Source organism: Thermobia domestica, chromosome 11 (genome assembly GCF_964235325.1).
Source record: "Thermobia domestica chromosome 11, izTheDome1.hap1.1, whole genome shotgun sequence".
Classification (NCBI taxonomy): domain Eukaryota; kingdom Metazoa; phylum Arthropoda; class Insecta; order Zygentoma; family Lepismatidae; genus Thermobia; species Thermobia domestica.
The window spans coordinates 217,549,270-217,569,035 of NC_137464.1; the positions used below are offsets into that span (position 1 = coordinate 217,549,270).

A 19,766-nucleotide genomic window follows, 5' to 3' on the forward strand; every position below is an offset into this window, starting at 1 on the left:
TCATTTGACAAAATTACCAGTTTTGTATTATTTATTTATGCCAAATAGCTAAATTTATAAAAGGAGCATGAAATACGAATAAATTTTTATTTTCAAAATCGTTGTTACATAAAACGTAAGGAAAAGAACAGTATACAACATCTAATATTTTACTCAAGAGAAGCAATTAATACATGTTTCATCCAAAAATACATGTTTCAGAAACCTAAGGTAATCGCGCAACAAGTTTTATAGAGGAAGTTTGGCTACGGGCATATAATTTGAAGTACTCACCAACTACCTTTATAAAAATTGTTACGGAAGTACTGCAGGGTTCTGAAATTCAGGTATTTGGATAGAGCGCATACTGATTCCTAAATAAAGTCTTGACCCGGCTACGATAGGTCCCATAGTATTGGACTATGGACCTTTAAAATTCATTTTTTCGTGTTTTCGGTACCCTATAACTCCGAAAGGAAGCATTTGTACACCCAGGCTTATCTATTCTTTTCGTCTTATTTTGGTGTCAGCAATCACCTCTCAAACGTTGTTGGTGTTGTTTAAAAACACCCTGTATAGTTTAATAATATATAAATGCACTACTTACGTAAGCTAGTTACTTGACCGATGAATTTTGTTTCTGTTCATGTTGTTTAGACCGATGAATTTTGTTCATATTTTAACTGTAACAAATCCTTCTTTTTCTTTTTACTGTTTTTCCAGAGCTTATGTCCGTTACCAGAAGAAAGCTAGATTGGAGTTTGGAACAAAACTCGGGATGAACTCTCCGTTTTAATGTCAGTGTAGTGTCAACATGTAAAGAGAATGATAAGTTTCAATTTGATTAACTACGGCTTTTACTGTGGGTCCATTGAAATGTGTATGTGTGGTATGCGTGTGCAATTATGTGTTTCCGCGCGTGCGGTGAATGCGTGTTCATTAAAAAAATACGCGTTTTATTATTGCCAATATAGTACGAAAGTTGGATTGCTACTGAAAGAATGTGTAATTTTGTATATAATTGATATAGTATACTGTATGTAGTTTGGATATATGTTTCTTTCCTATGTTGTATTTATATGTGATTATACGAAGGTAAATCAAGAGTGATATGCTCAGCGTACATTTTCACATTTTCTGTAACAGTTTTAAATGGACCGATGCCTGTGTGTGTATGTGTGTGTGTGTAACATTCGTTTCCGTCATGGTAGAGAAATATACTAGTCGTTTTTATTTTATCAAACATAAAACAGAATCAATCAAAAAGGAGGCGCCACTTACATATATACAGGATAGACCATTTATCGTGACGCGCCTTTGTAACTTTTAAAGAGAGAAATTTTACACTATGCAAATATAGGAAGGAAGATATTCTTTGACGTACTCAGTAATACCACAAAGTTAACAGTGTTGCCAACCCAAAATAAAGCTTTTTTCTTTTAATGACACTACGGCAAGTTATTACATACTTCAAATCTACACATAATACAAGAACTTAAAATGCCACACTTGTCATGCACTATTGTAAACTAAGACGCTACAGTATCATAAACATAGAACAAAATTGGAGGGTTCTACAACAGTAATAGCACAAGTGAGATGGACGGGATGCATAGGTACAATATGATGTATACCTCTGATATTTGACACTTTGTATGTATTTGTTTTTATTTTGACAATTGTAATGCTTACACGAGAATTTCTCGTGTTTTGTAAGCAGGGTTGGCTGGTTTAAACAGTTTTTTTTTTTTAAACAACTGGTTTAAACCAAAAAAAAAAAACGAAAAATGCTTTAAATCGTGTAAACTTAATGGTGACGTTTCCACATATCAAACCATCCGCATTACGTTTATCTACTTTTCACCTTTTAATCAAGAGGTCCCGTGTTCAATTCTCGGTCGAACCACAATCCATCTTTCAAGTGTAAACCAAGTAACGATTCCAGGTGTCCCTTTAAGCGAAACTTTTCTCCGTGATAACCTTGGTATTTCATAAGGATGTTAAGCCTAAACATACGAAATGAAACCAAATTATATATTTCTACTTGAATGAATGGCTGTTGTTTTATAAAGAAGCCAAGCTTCCTCTTATTGATAGAAATTAGCAAAATTTATCAACTGCCTACGTAGCTTCCAACATCAACTTGGATTTGACTTTGTTTTAATTTTATTGAATGATATCTACATACCAAATTTGTAATTTAATACCTCAGTTTTAGCGTAGTGATTATGATATGTTGACCTTAAAATTTTACATACAAATACATTTAAAGTAATAACAGGATTTTCCCAATGGCTAACGCGGGAGTTTCCCGATTTATATATAATTCTGTATAATGTTTTTACTTGTGTAACTATTTATCTTTTTGTCCTTTTGAAATGACTGTCGACAATTATATTAACAAGTACGCCTATGTAAAGATCAGTACAACGTATTTTTATCAGGAGTCCTTCGTGAGTGAGTCGGCAGTCGCATTTGTGACCAATTAGTCCCGGTTTCGTGTCCAAATGGACAATTTCTCTTGGATGTAAGTTGAGAAGCGGTTTGGATTCCGCTTTAAGCTTATGTGACCCCTTCCAGCATAATCTTATTGTTGCATAATAACACCAAGGCGAAACAAACTAATTTATGTCCATATCTAATATAAATTCATAGAGTAAATTATTTAAACCAAAAAAAACGGGTTTAAACCAAAAACTGTTTTTTTTTTATTTTTGTTTTTTCAATAAAAACCATGGTTTTTGCCAATCCTGTTTGTAAGCTAATGAAACAGACAAATAAATGAAATGAAATGAAATGATGATCCACATCCAAAGTACCTTCGTATCAAATATTAGTCATCATATGTCGTATTTCGAACCAGTAGAAACAAAGTTAACGAAGCATTGAAAATTTGACTGTTTTCAAAGGGCTTTATTTCGAAAAAGTGTTTAGGTAAGTATCATGAAGAACGGAATGCCGTTTACTGCAATTTGATATCTCGAACCATTCGTGAGTTATTTAAAAAAACAGTAAAATTTGATATATTGCTTACAATGTCGTATTGTGAGAACTTTTTAAAACAATTTTTGAATTACTTCGCTTCTACAACAGTAAATTTTGGTAGGTGTAATTTCAACAAGTTATCGAAATCACGTAGTAAAAAGCAATATTGCAAACTTTGAAAGTTCTTACCATATCTCCAGAACGATTTGAGATATCAAATTGCTGTAAATTGCATTATGATCTTCACATCTCTTGTAAACCATCCGTGCAATTCAATAGGTATTTTACAGCAATTGGGTAACCTGACACATAGTGCCATTTGAAAAAATACAAGTTTATGTTGGGCTGGCAACACTGGTGACCATGTGGTATTACCCCCTGCCGATATTTGCATGGTACAAAATTTCAGCGCTTTCTGTCCATTAGTTTAATAGTTACGAGAACATATCAAGATAAATGGTCCACCCTGTATATATAATGGAAAAGCCAAATTTCAGAGAGAAGAAGCACTGGAAACTACAAGTAAATTGTATTTACTCTTCTAAAAATAATATCATTTATATGTGATATTCAGAACACGTCATTAAAACATACTGCACCCCCAGTTTTTAATGAATAATAATTTTAATTTGTATGTACTTAAGAAATATTTTCTCTGCAATAATTAATGTTATACATGTTGGAATAACGATACGATTCCCAAAAGCAAAAAAGATAATAAAGTTTCTTTAGATACAACCTTTTTTTTTCTGTAAAATTAACACTTAAGAGTTAAGACAGTCTTATGCTGTGGCTATGATTCAATCTACGCTAGCGGTTTCAATTAAATGATTATTATTTATGAACAAAAGCTGTCAATGAATCAATTCTTGAGAAACGTCGGTTGAATTGGAATTTAGCATCGCTTTTCGGTACTGAAAGTTATACAAGATGTAAACCTATAGTTTAAAGGTGGGTGCGTGGGTGATTGATTGATTGGGGTTTAATGGGGACGTCAGGAATAGTTTAAGGAGGAATCTGAACCACCGTAATGTGTTCAAATTTCAACGCTCTCACTGGGAATTAAACCCAGGACTCTGTGCACTCGGCACCCATTAGGACAGAAGGGAGAGCATATTCAGATCCGGTAAATAAAAGAAATGCACTATTGTAAAAATAAATTAGAAGAGAACAAGAAGAATATCGCAATGAAAATAGAGAACTCTATTCCGTTTCACCTTGTTATTCTGGAATCAATATTTTTTTAGAATTAAGTTACTTGCAAAAGAAAATCGATTAGGATTATGCTAATTTTTCAGTAGCACTAATTGTTCTGTAAAGGAAACAGAACTTACAGTAGAAGATTACGGTGATACAATAATAAAAATGGTGCTACTGACGTTTCCAGAGAGAAAGGTAATATTCAATTAAAATAATAGAAATACGGAGGCACAAGATGAGCCATTTTGCTTAGCAATACATAGGATTTTTTTTTTTCCTAAAGCCTAACGTCACTTTTCATCACCGAGGCGTAGAGATGTGCGCAACATAACGTGAAATCTGAACTACATGAGCTACTGCAGAGTACTGTACTCTAATCTCCCACGCCAAGGCATGAACGCTAAAGATTTAATCACATGGTAGCCCCAAAATATTATGGAGTATATAAGAGAGCTACACTGTCAGATTGTTTTACTTTATTCTGCATTGTTGAAGGTGCAATATAACATTCCGAATCCTGAAGAAGGATAGACGGAATCTTGAGAAAAATAGAAATAAATATGAATTAATATGACTAATAAATGGCATCTAAGTTCCTTACAAGATAAACGTTCCACCGATGAGAATTATTTATCAACATATGTCAACATACCGTACTTTAGGATTAGTAAATAACGTGAAACAGTGTCGTTCACTTTTCTTTCGCGTTATTCCTGACTCAGGACTTGCTTTTTCCAAATAGTGGATAATCTAATTGAATAGCTCTTGTTTATCAAGAAGTCAAAAATTAGTGAACTTTTACCTATTTTCCTGACAGTCTCTTTCGTAGAAGTTCTAGAAGTGGTTTAGCAATTACAGAGTAAGAGGAACTCTCCTCTTATGCCAAGTACTTATTATTCTTCGATACTGGAAAGTTTCTGATAAATTTATAAATTGAGTTTTATTTTTCTTAATTGCACAAACTTACAATAAATGTCGCAGTTTGTACCCAGGCAATATATTTGTCGATTTCCTTTCCTTAGTTGTATAATTTTCTAGAAGTGGCGTTCATGATAACATAAAAACAAATACGCTAGTTGAGTTAGCAACACAGCATGCTTTAGTATGCCCTAGCTTCACTCTTCAATCTTTGAATGCTGTTTTTATTCGAAGAAAGTTTGTTTCTTTCTCTATTGTGAAACAACATTCTCAGCAAATAACGATTCAGCATAATCGTTCGTGAACTATTATATGTGAGAAAATTGAAGACTTACTGTGTGAGTGCGTTTTCCAGTGCAGTTTGAACATGTCAATTCACTTCGGTCAGCACAATTTTACAAATGAGAACTTGGTCCGAAAAGTTCTTGGTTGAGTCTTACATCTGTAAATTTGTGGTGGGTGTCCATGGGTTTAGTTCTTTCGTTTGCTCTCGCAATATCATTTCACCAATAATTTCATAAGCATCATTTCTCCTAGCTTATAGGTCATAAACGTGGAACGTAAAACCGAAAGATATTATTTTATTCCATTTCAAGTCTTTACCCACCGTTAAAACAAGAAAGCGAACAAGACACAAATAAAACTATATTAAACATGCAATATTTCTTTGAATTTGAGTTTTTATGTCCTTATGAAAGACAGGACCTATTATTAATGCCGGGGAGCATGAACCACAACTGGAGTTGAATCCGATGCTGTTGTGGCAGATACGCAGACTGTAATGCAAGATCAACCCCAAGAGTATTGGTGCTCTCCCCCCTGGTCTAGTGGCTCTGACGCGTGCCTTTGGTTCACGAGGTCCCGGTTCGATTCTACTTTAAACTGTAGGTCTACATCTGATATAGCGTCGGTACTGAAAAAGGGGGCTGAAGTGCGACAAATGACAACCACCTTACAGTATAGGCCATTCTCTACCACTGTCTCACCTCGATGAGAGCTGTCCGACTATTTCCTTGACAAAACTCATGAGCGATATTATACATAACATTTTTGTCACTACGTTAATTGTAGTTTACTACGACTGCGTCTCTGTACAAGCGTCTACTGATTCTAATTCTCTGTAATATGGATTGTTTAAATCATAGCAGACTATATCAATAGCTTTAATCATCTACTCATATTACATATAACGTAAGTGGCTATCTTATTCCATGTTCCAAAAAGAACTTTTTGTCGCATGTACTTGTTATTCTTTGGATTTTCTTTCATGATTCCTACCAATAAAAATCTTCATTACGTATACTCTTTCAGTTGTGTTTAACACATTTTTAATACATTCTTCGATAATCGAAATATTAGTGGCTTGCCATTACTTACTGACCAACTTTCGTACTAATATTTTATCTCAAAATCGACTATTTTTGAATTTTATTTCGCTACCGCTATCAATAGTGTATCATAATTCTATTCCAGCCTGTTCCTTTCAATTGTGGGAAAACTTCGGTTATTTAACCAAATTAAAATTAATTTCGATATCAGAATTTTCTTGTAGCAAAATGGTTAGCTTTGGCACGGGAGTCACAGGGTTCAGTTCCATGTAGATGCTGATGTTCGGTTCTACCTTAGGAGGTCCATGTCTCGCATAACTTTTGTGCTTAAAAGTGAGGATAGACAAATTAAAATTAAACTTCATGCATTTATCAGTTTAAAAAAAAAATTAAGCTATAGAACTTATTTTCAACCTAGGCTAACAATTTCTGAGGTTGTGTGAAATACAGGGTGGCCCCAAAGTAGGTATACAGTCCCGCACTGATCGGATTATGACATTTTATATCATTTGCTTATTATTATCCATACATGTATTAACTTAGTTTCTTCGTTGTTTGTTCTTGGTTTCTTTTCAGTTATAACTTAAACTCGGAACAGACCAAAGCAAATAAACTCATTGTCTTAATAAATTAAAATATTATTTGGTTTGTTCTATAATCATTGACAATAAATTATCGCTCCGTAAAGGTGGCCAATCTATAAAAGTAACAGATGCCATGCATTTCTTAAACCAACATTATTCTCATTTGGTTAAATGTTAGGCTAATATGTGGAATTTCTTGGGCCGCGGTGACTCAGTGGTAGAACGTTCACCTCTGGTGTATGGCGTCCCTGATTCAATTCCAGCTCACGCCAAGTGAACTTTGTGGTAGACAAACACTGTGTCCGTGGGTTTCCTCCGGGTTCTCCCGTTTCATTCCACCATTTCATTCATTTCTCATCATCACCGTCTTCTTTAGCCTAGCCGGCATAACCGTGGATGTAAAACTCAAATATTTTATTTCATTTCATTTGGAATTTCTTTTACAATATCTGAATTTCTATCCATAAAAAGTCCTATTTGTAACCTGGCTATAATAAGTACATTCAACATTTCTTTATATCCTCTTCAGTCCAGATTTTTATTTTGAAAGATTTTTTTCAAAAATTTAAGTTCACTCATACGATTTGATACTCTAGTGTACAAAAATATTTTTTCCGAAATATTTGGTCACCAAATTTGGCGGGAATGACATGTGCAGCATGCTTGACAAGAGGACCCAAGTGTTGTTTTGTAATAAATACATGTGTCCAGTCGACTAGACTTCAGGACTCAATTTTACGACAATCTGCTTGGAATTTTTTGGGATAAAGAATACATAACTAATGTATTACAAAAAGAAACAGATTTAATATAGATTATTATTTTATTTTGAAACGTTGATTTTGTTTACAATACATAGTCCTTGGATATAGTGATTAAGGCATTGAAGAACAACAATTTTAATTGATTAGGATGTATGAAATTCAAGAAAACACTGCCTTTCTGCGGAAATGCATAAGAAAACTTTACATTTGACACACTCAAACTTCGTTTTACCACCACACCCTTTATTTCTGCACCTCATATACTTGTTCTTGTCAATCACAGAGCAGATAGGTAGATGGTCATTTCCGGTAAGCCGGATATCTTTATTTGGTATCTCTTCAGGCCGCTTCCTTTTCTTCGATGTTCGGTACTAGTAGTCTTCTTGTTTGCAATGAGTGATTTTTAGATCAGGATCAGTCTGACTCTGTTGACGCACACATCTGGAACTGCTACTTGATGCTGCATACGCCAATGCTTGACCTATATACAATTTGAATTCTAAGAGATCGTACAGGTTCTTGGTAAATAAGCCTAGTGACTTTTTGGTCCTTTTTGTACTCCAGCCATGCATTTGTTATTGCCATGTCCACAAAGTGGAGAAAACTCTAACTGGCCATTTTTTCGTGCGCATGGACATACGATAATACGCAATCAAGCGGTCGATGAGATCTACACCTCCCATCGATTCGTTATAAGCGCCTATCACAAACGGTCTTTCAATGTCAATGAATGCTTTTCTTTTCTTGCCATCATCTTGCTAGTTGCCATTACTACTGATGCATTATCAACCCACTTTACTATACCGACCTTTTTGTCTTCTCTTACAACTTCCTGATAAGACCCTCTTCCTTTTGAAAGCATCTCCTTGTCTTTCTGTAGAACTTTCTTTAAGTTTCCTCGCAATCTTCCAGTCATGATTGTTCCTACCAGAGATATGTTTTTCACTTCACGTATGTAATCCTTAAAACGTTCAACCTAAAAAGCTGCAAAAATCATAAAATAAGAAATTTTGATTTTGATACTGGAAAACTTAATATTTGTCAAGTCAAAAGAGATAAACTTGTCATATTATCTTGCAACTTTATTGTTTAGTCGATGTGAAATTCGACAAACTAAAATATGTTATTTGAACTACATATTAATAAGCAAACGGAGAATATAAATACTCACTAGGGAATCACTTGAATCACTATTCTCGCTCCTATCTATCTGCCAAGTCGGATCGGCATCACTGTCATCATCGGCATCTGGAAATAACGGCTGGTGAAGAATATCTTCTGGATCTGATTCATCAGATGCAATATCTAGGTCTGAGTTCCCAATCAGTTATTTCCTCAGTACACACAGGTCTCCGATCTGCGTATAATGAAAACAGCAATATTAATAAAAAATTAGAATATTTATTATATTATTACAACAAAAGTGTAAAAACAATAATCGAAACTGCTAGACATATATTTATAATCTCACAATTAGTAGAAAACGTAAATGTTCTTAGGTTAGAAGCTATAGTCTTTATTGTTCACTTAACTACTGGCTTTGTATGGAATGGCGCGGAAGGAGGGAAGGTAAAGGAAATATAATCTACAACAATGGCCTACGTGTAGAGATATAATTATTTAGCTACGTGGACAAAACCACAATTGGATCCTGATGTCCAGGTGGCTGAACACGGTGTTTAATTTTCTAATTACTTTACTATAAATGCTTTTAAAAAGTAAGAAATCACCTCAAATTAATCATTAATATTTCATTTTCAAATCACAAGCAATAAAACTATGATAGAAAATAAAAAAATAGAAACAAATACCTTTTCTCCGGTAAGCTGACATCGACGTACCACTTGAGCTGGAAGACATGTTCAAACTGAAAGCTATACACAATAACAAATGAAGTCAGAAGTGCGACCATTTTTTTCCTTGTACTAGAAGAGTCCAGGCAGATGAGTAACTGGTCTTGAAATTTCTAAATGCAAAACCTAAACGAACAGAGCGCCCAGAAATTTGTCCAGCGAGCTGGACGCATGGACCGAGGAGGATATGAAATTATAATTTATCCTTGGAGGAACATCACTTCTAAAATTCTAACAAAAGTGGAATTATGCATTGTTATAATGCAATATGAATAGTTGCTTGTGAGGGACGTATATCTTTTAAAAGTCCTTTCAATAAATGTGTATTATTATTATTATTATTATTATTATTATTATTATTATTATTATTATTATTATTATTATTATTTACTCAAAATACGTGCCAAAAAGTACTTATATATGAGCCAACAGATTGGTACACACACAAGGTATCGCCAAGAGACGAATGTATTGACTAAGATGTAAGTGATTTCTTTAACTGAGTAAATAATTGGTAATGTAGATGAAATTAACGTTTTAGTGGTGTTAAGCTGTTATGTATGAATATTGGTGAAAACTTGTGAAAAAAAAATGTGTTGTGCTTTTCAAACATATTTTTGTATAATTGTTTTTGTGGTTTTCGTCTTTGTATGAATTCTTTGAGAATTAATAAAAATGTTTTAGTTACTTTCTTCGTATACTTTGTCAATCATAATAAATTTTATGATTTTTGGGATGCATCATTTTCAGTGTTGCTGGAGCGTTATGAAGCAGTTGGCTGGCTGCTCAAGGTAGCGAACTCCAGTTTAGAAAGCTACAAATAATGATGGTGTGAGCCGATTCGATAATCTCTATCACCAAATTACTGTTCTATCTATCTATTTTTAACCATTCATTGGCTGTTGCACCTAAGTGGTTGATATTTACAGAAGGTTGTTCGCTTTATATTCGACCATTTTTGACTGGTACTCACCTTAAGATATCGCGCCGCCACCACCGACCCCCAGCATTGTAGACTATCATATGGCATCGCAGTTTCAATTGCAGCAAGCTTCGGCGTAGGACTGGCATGGCAGTTTTGCCCCACTCCTCTATGCAAGCTTTCCATAGACCATCCAGGGTGCACGGGCGGCGATATTGAAGATGTCATTTCAACAGTCCAAATGCGCAAAAAAACATTGTACTGACATCTGAGCTTTTCACAGAAATATCTTCAAACGGAATTACACGAATTCCTAACTCCTGATACAAACGTAGTGATGTTCTGGCGGTATGACTCGAAACCTTGTTCATATGGATCATCATCTGGTTCGCGTCCATTCCATAAAATTGTGGAATGTCTCTCCGATAGATTGGTGTCAGAATATATTTTTTGAAGTATCTTTCATTCATCTTCACGTTTTTGTCCACCTTGCCTATCAGCACCTTACCCTCATATCCGAATCCTGTAACAATCATAAAGCCACGAGGTTACTTTCCCTGCACTGAGAACAAATTGCTGCGCCCGTTGCCGTCAATATCAAGGTATGCTATCGCCCGAATGTGACCACCAGGAGTGAGATAGACATATGATTCATCCATTGTGATAACTTTCTTCCATTTGGAACCCGCCAGATACTTTTCATACAGTTTTCTGCAGTTCGTCTTAAGTTCGGCACTAACCGTAGCAGATGGTGTACACGGGCCTTTTGCACACATTTCAACCTGAGGCGCTTGCGAATTGTTTTGTCCACAGTAGACGGTGTGCGGTGGAATCTGTGTCCCATATCACGTTGAGTTGGTGGATTTTCTTGGCACTCCAATCCATGAATCCCCCTTAGGGTGACACTTTGCTTGCTGCCCTTTTTCTGGTTGTTTTCGTGGCTGAATGTTTAGCAAAGGGAGCCTGTTGTTTGTAACGGGCCACAATAGCTTTTGCAGTTGTCACCCCGAGTGTTAATCAATTCTCCCGACACTGTTTTACAATACGTACGTACGAGAACTTAGCATGGAAAAGTGCCATTACGTAACCCTCCCAATACCACTTGATAGCACTCACGCACTTACAAGATCAGACACAACACTGCTCTCGCCAGCAAATCCACAGTTCCATCATGATACGCCAGGTGGCAGCACTGAATCGAAAATTGTCGGATATACAAAGAACAACTTTCTGTATCTTAAATGATTGATGATTCTCTAATGTAACTATCAGATTGGTGCAAAAATAATTGCGGTTTTGAAGTAGCAACTTTAAAGCAGTGTATCTGAGCTTAGAATTAAATTTATTCGTCAAAGTAAGAACTATTAGAATTATGCATTTTTGCCAACAAGAAACCAAGTATATTAATTCCAGTAGCATCAAAATTTGGAACGGTCAAATGTTCAAAAGTATTTTGTGCTGCTACCTGGTTGTTGAAGACATCCTTGTGCAGGAATGTGTTTAAGTGCTTGAAGTGATAATCGGTGGGAGAAGGCTCTGGTGAGCAGAGTCTTAGCTATGGGGCGGGCGGAGCGGTTGCCCCGGGCGCTAATAGCAAGAGAACACCGAACGCATTTACGCAATCCCAGGAGGTTCGTCCAGTATATGGCTGAAGTAGCACTCTTATTGTCCACGTACGGATGACGTCACAAAGATTCAAGTTCAACCTGCTACTATGCGTGTTGCTTTCGTTGCTCTGTTTTGTGTGTGCGTGCTTAAAAACAGAGAGAGGAGATTATTAATATTATTACTTGTGAAATACATTGCATTATAATTCTTGATTTATGTTCACTTCTTACGCGGTACAAATAAATTATCCTTAAATAAGTCTTCGTCCAAATAAAAGTGTTATAAAATGCACTTCACATGAAAGTTATTATTGACTACAATTTTAACATTTTTATTAAACCACAGAGACAATATTAGCTGATGGTACTCACAATGAATACACTGATTTTTTTTTTTTTTTTTTCAGAAATCGTGCACTTTGTTATGCAACACCTTTTGATTTCAAATTTATATACAGAACTTGGATTCCACTCAATTGATGATGTAAAATTGAAAACGTCTTGGCCTTGTTACTTTTATCATGTACAAAAATGTTTCTCAGATTAACTTTACATTACACGGTCCAGTTCGTCTTTATTTGCATTCAAAATTAAGTTTGGTTTAGAAGTATTTTCCGGCAAATAACGTTGTAATGTAATTATTGATAAGCCATGCTCGGTTCAATTGCACGAGAAAAGTCCACCAACTCAACTAGAAGGCCATTATTAGCTAGCATTCCATATGAACCATATAAAGATACCAACTGGAACATACAATATGAATTGCATTATATTTCGTTGGAGTTTAGCATCCCTTTTAACACCAAGGTTATAATGAGACATAGACCTACTGCTTCACGAAAAATCTGAACCACATGGGATTACGCCGGGAATCGAATCCGGATCTCCTGGGCTAAAGACGCGTGTTAACGATCTAGTCATGATCTAGTTCCAGACAATGTAAAGTTAACCCTGCTTTTCTTTAGAATGAATATACCAGGGTCAACTTTACATCGCCTTAAACTTTAAACCAGTGGTTCCCAAGGGCCAGCCTTCTGTAGAGGACTTGAAGAACAAGCGAGGGATCAGAAGCTGATTACAGAAATAAACTATAAAATTGTCAAAAAAAAAAAATGTTACGTGTTTGATCATTTCTTTCTTATACTCCCATTTGAGACTTTTAAGTAATTAAATATTTAATAAATATAAACATGAAAACAAGGCGAGTGGTTTGAGGTTTGGAGACCCGTTCAGCAGCAAAGCCATATGAGACATGAAGTTACAGCTTAACGTAAAATCCTAACTACATAAGTTCTCGCCGTAAAACAAGCTCAGGTCTCCCACACCGAAGACGTCTAGCGCTGTTGTTTATAAGTTTGTAAGACTATACTTACATGGTTCAGTGTATAGACAGGCTATTCCTAAGAAATTCTCTTTCGTTTCTAAATTACTACATATAGCTTCCTAATGGATAGGTAGATAGCGTACACATCCTTGGCACAGGAGGCCCGTGTTCGACTCCCGGCAAAAGTTCATGAGGTTTCTGCTGAAAGGAACGCTAAATTCAACTTGAAAATCAAATCTAAACTACTACATCTTGCCTGTAAATTGCCAGCTTTTGGAATGTGATTTCAAAATCTGCAGTAAATGTAACATATAATTGTCTGCAGTGTCTTAAGGCTAGTTTTCAGATCTGTTATTCTTGCTCTTAACCTCACTTCATGTGCTATTCAGGTGTCTGTTTTCTTAGGCCCCCTACACTTCCCAGTGGATTATGAAGCAAATCCTTTTTGAAAGCATTCGTAGCAGAATGAAAATCCGCTGATGGAATAGGCCCATTTAAACATTACGAGTTGCAGTGGTCTCCAACCGTTTACCTGGCGCCTCCTTCTTAAAACCTGTATACTTCTCGCTAACCTCTCTCCCACTCATTGGCAATATATGCTTTTATGCCTGATTTCAGATTCAGCATTGAAATCTCAAGTCTTCAATAATAATAAAAATAACGATAATGCAATCATAACCATATTTTCATCTTTAGTTCCCTCGTAGCTATATAATTAGCATAGACGTCTCCGGCGCGAGAGACCTGAGTTTGATTTTCGGCGAGAACTTGTGTAGTTAGGATTTTACGTTAAGCTGTAGTTTAACGTCTCATATAGCTTTGTTGCTGAACGGGACTCCAAACATCAAACCACTCGCTTTGTTTTCATCTGTTTATATTTATTAAGTGATTTATTACTTTAAAATCTCGAATGGGAGTATAAGAAAGACAAAATATTAAACACGTAAGTAGAGGCAAAATTACCGATCTGGAGCATACTAGGCCAATCCAGGTCCCGCCTGATCCGAAGTACTCGATAGTCCAGTGTCGCACGATATGCCATGACCCACGTACCGTCCAACCATGTAAAATCGAACACCCCGAAAACTCGTTCCCTTTTATGAGCCCATTTTAGGGGTGTATTCGTTCTCTTATGAGCACTTTTCAACCCCTATTTTACATAGCAGACTACCAACATAATAACAGGGTGTATTCGTTCTCTTTTTTTCAACCCCTATTTTAACATAGCTGAAATCACACAGAAACTACGAGCTCATTTTCCAACCGCCTATGTAACATAGCAGAGCTAATAAAAGAGTGCTTATTTTACGTAACATAGCAGAAATTACATAAGGCTATGTAGCATAGCAGAGCGATAAAAGACAATAAACACTTCTTCCAACCCCCTGTTTAACATAACACATATTACATAAGACTATGTAACATAGCAGAGCTAATAAAAGAGTATGGCTTATTTTTGCCGTATCGTCCAACCATGGAAAATCGAACACGCCGAAAATTCATTCCCTTTTATGATCACTTTTTAGGAGTGTATTCATTCCCTTTTATGATCACTTTTTAGGAGTGTATTCATTCCCTTTCATGAGCACTTTTTCCAACCCCTATTTTAACATAGCAGAAATTACATAAGACCGCCTATTTAACATAGCAGAGCTAATAAAAGAGTGTGGCTTATTTTTCAACATAGAAGACTAACAACATAATAAGGGGTAACATCGTCCAAGCATGGAAAATCGAACACCCTAAAAACTCGTTCTCTTTTAGGAGGGTGTATTCGTTCCCTTTTACAACCCTCATTTTAACATAGCAGAAAATACATGACTACGTAACATAGCAGAATATGGCTTATTTTAACATACATATTGCATAAGACTATGATCGTTCTCTTTTATGACCCCCATTTTAGGGGTGTATTCGTTCTCTTGTACGACCCAAATTTTAACAAGACAATGAACACATTTTCCAAACGCCTATTTTAACATAGCAGAAATGACATAAGGCTACGAACATGCCAAAGATGCAAACCCTACCTCAATATGTTGCTTCGTTTACGAGTTATTAGTTTTTAAGTATTTGACCATTGACCTCGATGGTTAGTACTTTTTGGAGCATGCAGTTGTTGGTGACCTGTTACTAAATGTGGAAACAGCACCTCGTTTACGAGTTATTAGGGTTTAAGTAGTAACTTTTTTTAGGCAACTTGGCCCTCTGATGTCGTACAAGGCTGAAACATGGTTCCATATGTTCTTCATGTGTAAAAACAACAAGGGGTGAGGTACGGGGAGATTTTTTTATTTTTTTTATATTTTTGACCATTTTTCGAGATATGGACCATTTTATGTATTTTGGACAGTCAAAATGAACTTAGAAAATATTTAGCAATTTCTCGAGTAATGAAGTCCTCATATCTTAAGTCGTTTTGTTTTGGATTAATAATGAAGAGTGCTTTATATGTATATTTCATGAGCCAATAGTAAATAGTTTTATTTTAGTCAATGAGATACTTGATTTTCAGATTTTTATCCAATGAAAATGAGTTTTATTTTAGCCAATCAGAGGAAAGCAGAAAAGCTATGTAAGGCCTGACGCTCAGTATCATTTTCAAACAGTTATTTGTTGGTTTGTGAAAAGTGAATATCGTGTTACAAACGTTAACATCGAGGGTGAATTAAGGATAACTATTTTTGAACTTTGTCAAAATTTGGGGTGGTAGTTTTTAATTGTTCCTCATAACCTCACCCATGTTTGTTTATTTTTTTGAAATATACGATGTGTTAAATACGTTCATGAAAACCAGAACTCGTTGCGACCAAAAATAATCAAAATATTGATTTTTAAATATTTAACTATTTTTGAACTAGTGTTGTAAAAAACCGGTTTTTTTTCTGTGAAGTTTTTTTTCAATAAAAAACCGTTCTTTTTCATGTTTTTTTTCAAATTTCTGTTTTTTTCTGGCAGCTATTATTTATTGATTTATCTTGAAGATTATTAAAATAATCAATAGAACTTGAATCGAAGCCCTCGTAACTTACAAATCGGTTGTTTCCTTGTACCTATACGAGCAAAATCGTGTGATTATTCCATTCGCACCCAGATCATTTTTGGCATTTTCCTACTTTGTCAATTAGTGACTTATTGCTCAAAAACCATTTACCCTATTGATATGGTTAAGACCTTGTTGTTTAGAAAAGGAATATGGCTATTTTTTGGTGTACATTACATTGCAGTGTTGCGAGCGGGTGGGAAATTACTGAGGGAAATGTAGGGGTGAAAATTTACAAAAAAATCCCTAACCGAATTTCAAGATTTTTGTATCTAGCACCACTGATGCCATATGGGTCTAAGTCACCTAAAAAAAATTCTTTGGTGCGTTGACAAGGTACAGTGAAAATCTAAAGTCGCTGGCTTCCATTCAACGAGAGAAAGAAAAAATTCTCTGTTTCCATACACATGAAATGTTGACACTTTTTACGCCTCAGAAGCAAAAACCAACAGATATGCCGGGGCTACAGCTTCTCTAATTATCCTATTGAAACTTTTTATGGTGCGTTTTGTAGGCTAAAGAGAAGGCTTTCAGGTAATGGTACATTTGTTGCAACGTAGCGAGCAAGAGGGAAATAATAGAGGGGAAAGGGAAATTTGCCATTTTTTTTTACTTAAAATCAGGAATTAATTGTTTTGGCTGGAAACACTGTCATAAAACAGACGTAAAGTATCTGAAAGTAAACCTTCGTACCCCAAGAATACTTCCTACAAGTATCATGGCGATATCTAACAAAGTAAGCATGATTTTTTTTTTTTAAATCTCATTCTACCTCAGAAATTCACAATTTTCTTAACATTTACAGAACAAAGTTTATTATAAGCCTTAACTGTACTTCCCCTAATTATTCTACCGAAACTTTTTATGGTGTGCTGTGTAGGCCAAGGACGAGGCTTTCAGACAGTGGTACGTTTGTTCGAATGTAGCCAACAAGAGGGAAATAATAGAGACAAAAAGGGATGTTTTTACAAAATTTCTCCCTAAAATCGGAAATTAAAATTTTCTGTAGCTGGCAACAGTGCTAGCAGACACACACAAACTATCTTAAAAGAAGCTTTGGTATCCCTATAATATACCCTACAAGTATTGTGACAATATCTAATAAAGTAAGCAGGTCATTAAAAAATATTTCAGTCTACCTAAAAAAAATCACAGTTATCTTTCCACTTAGAAAACAAGATCTGCTGTAAACTTTAACTGTACTTCCCCTAACTATCCTATTGAAACTTTCTATAGTGCGTTGGGAAGGGTAAAGACAAGACTTTCAGATACTGGCACTTTTGTTCCTATGTAGCCAACAAGAGGGATATAATAGACAAAACACGTAACTTTCCCCTAACATATTGAATTAAAATTTTCCGTAGGTGGCAACACTGCTACCAGACAGACGAAAACTATCTTAAAATAAACACTGGTACATTACTAATATATCCTACAAGTATCATGGCGATATTTAAGAAACAATGCTTTTAATTACCAAAAATATATTTCGATGAAGAGAAAAGTAGGGGAAAATCAAGAGTTAGAACCTTAATCCGAATTTTTCGTGCTTCCCCTAATTACCCCACTGTAACGATATGTGCCCGAGTTTGTTCAGTAAGAACAAATGTTCGACTGACGTAAGTTGACTTGCATTCCGACGTATAGATACGGTTTATAACAAAAATTTCGAATTTTTTGCCCAAATTTAAGGAGATTTTAATTTCCGTAGTTGGCAACACTGCGCGCAAGCCCGTCCAATTGAGTCAACAATTAGGTATCCATCCGACGTATCTACCTGACAAGTCTTAAGGAGTCTCTCTACAACGAATGAAGCTACAGGGGAAAAGTAATAAAGAAAATTCGAAAATTCTGAATTTTTGACTGGGGTGAAATTTGAGAGGGAAATTCGACACACAGAAGAAAAAGAAACTAAAATGATAAACTATGGACCAACCATATTTGGCAAGAAATATATATATACCGATATCTTAATTAGTGACCATACAGGAGCGGATTAAAAAATTGACATATCCGTATGTGCCACTTTGGCCACCTGGGTCCGAAAGGGTTACGAGTGTACATTTAATTACATTTTTTGACTACTAACTTGTGTTGTAGTATTAATTATAGTTTTGACTAATAATAATATCGTTGTTGTAAACAATCACAATCTCTCCTTTTTACATCTTAGTTCCAATACTGATGGTGAGAAATGCAGGGTGTTTCAAAATGAATATCGGGGAATTAAGTCTTCGCAGTACTTATTACATTTTACGCACAATTATAAACAATACATCAAATAAAAGAACACCTCAAACAGTTTTTGCTTCAAGTGTTCGATGTGAGCTTCACTCGTCACATGGCACACATAGAGTCAATAGGTGAGAAAGGCCCAGAAACTTTCCGCCATATGGCACAAAACATTCAATTCACACAGACGGTTGCACTGTAACTACAGATTCAGTCTTTGCAAAGTTAAAACACACAAAGCTTTCTGGTCTCTAGTCTCCATCTTTGCTACTTGCTCTTTCTAACGGCAGACAGAGGAAACAATGCATGGCATGCGTGTGTACAAAACTGTTTGAGTTGCTCTTTTATTTGATAATACTTAAAATTGTAAGTTAATTGTAATAGATACTACAAAGTTTCAAAACCCTAATATTCATTTTGAAACACCCTGCATTACTTCAAATTATGTCATCCTATATTCATGTCTTGTATGTACACTCATGTCCAAGATTATTGTTGTATGTCTATAAATATGTTGTTGTAGGAATATAATTTGATAACGAATCCGCCTGGTATTTCTTATAATATTAGTATGTGTATAATCGACAAAGACATGTATGTGGCAAATTTCATGTCAAAACAGCAGTAAATAAGAACAATAAAACAAAAATAAAACTTTCTTTCCATTTAGCAACAGTTTCTTTTACTCTTTCTCATTTTCGTATTTATAATTCTTTTCCTTTGAAATTTACAACAAATATACATTTTCCGATTATACACGTAATATTAAAAGTACCCTGCAAAATCATTATCAAATTATATTCTTACAAGAAGACAGTTATAGATATGCGACAATCATTGTGGACATGAATGTACATATCATCGGGCCGAACCCAGGCAATTTGTCGCCCGCGCAATGACGTAATTTGCCGCCTAAATCTTTCTCCAGAAAGAACAAATCTTAAAAGTCACGATTTTAAGTATGCTACTCCAGCATGAACAACGAAAGGGAGGGAAACTACACTCGCACTCAGAAAGGCTTAAATAC

The 19,766-nt window shown here is 35.3% G+C and overlaps 1 protein-coding gene across 7 annotated transcripts in view; it reads left to right on the forward strand.

Moving 5' to 3' along the window:
• Positions 1-10,299, forward strand: part of l(2)k05819 (transmembrane protein 94-like protein l(2)k05819) — a gene marked incomplete in the record, with an annotated part of 143,479 nt that extends 133,180 nt beyond the window's left edge. For all 7 annotated transcript variants that reach the window (XM_081731629.1, XM_081731630.1, XM_081731631.1 and 4 more), the window contains 1 exon segment: positions 703-10,299. In XM_081731629.1, the coding sequence (XP_081587755.1) occupies positions 703-775 (73 nt within the window).
• Positions 10,300-19,766: the final 9,467 nt, after the last annotated feature.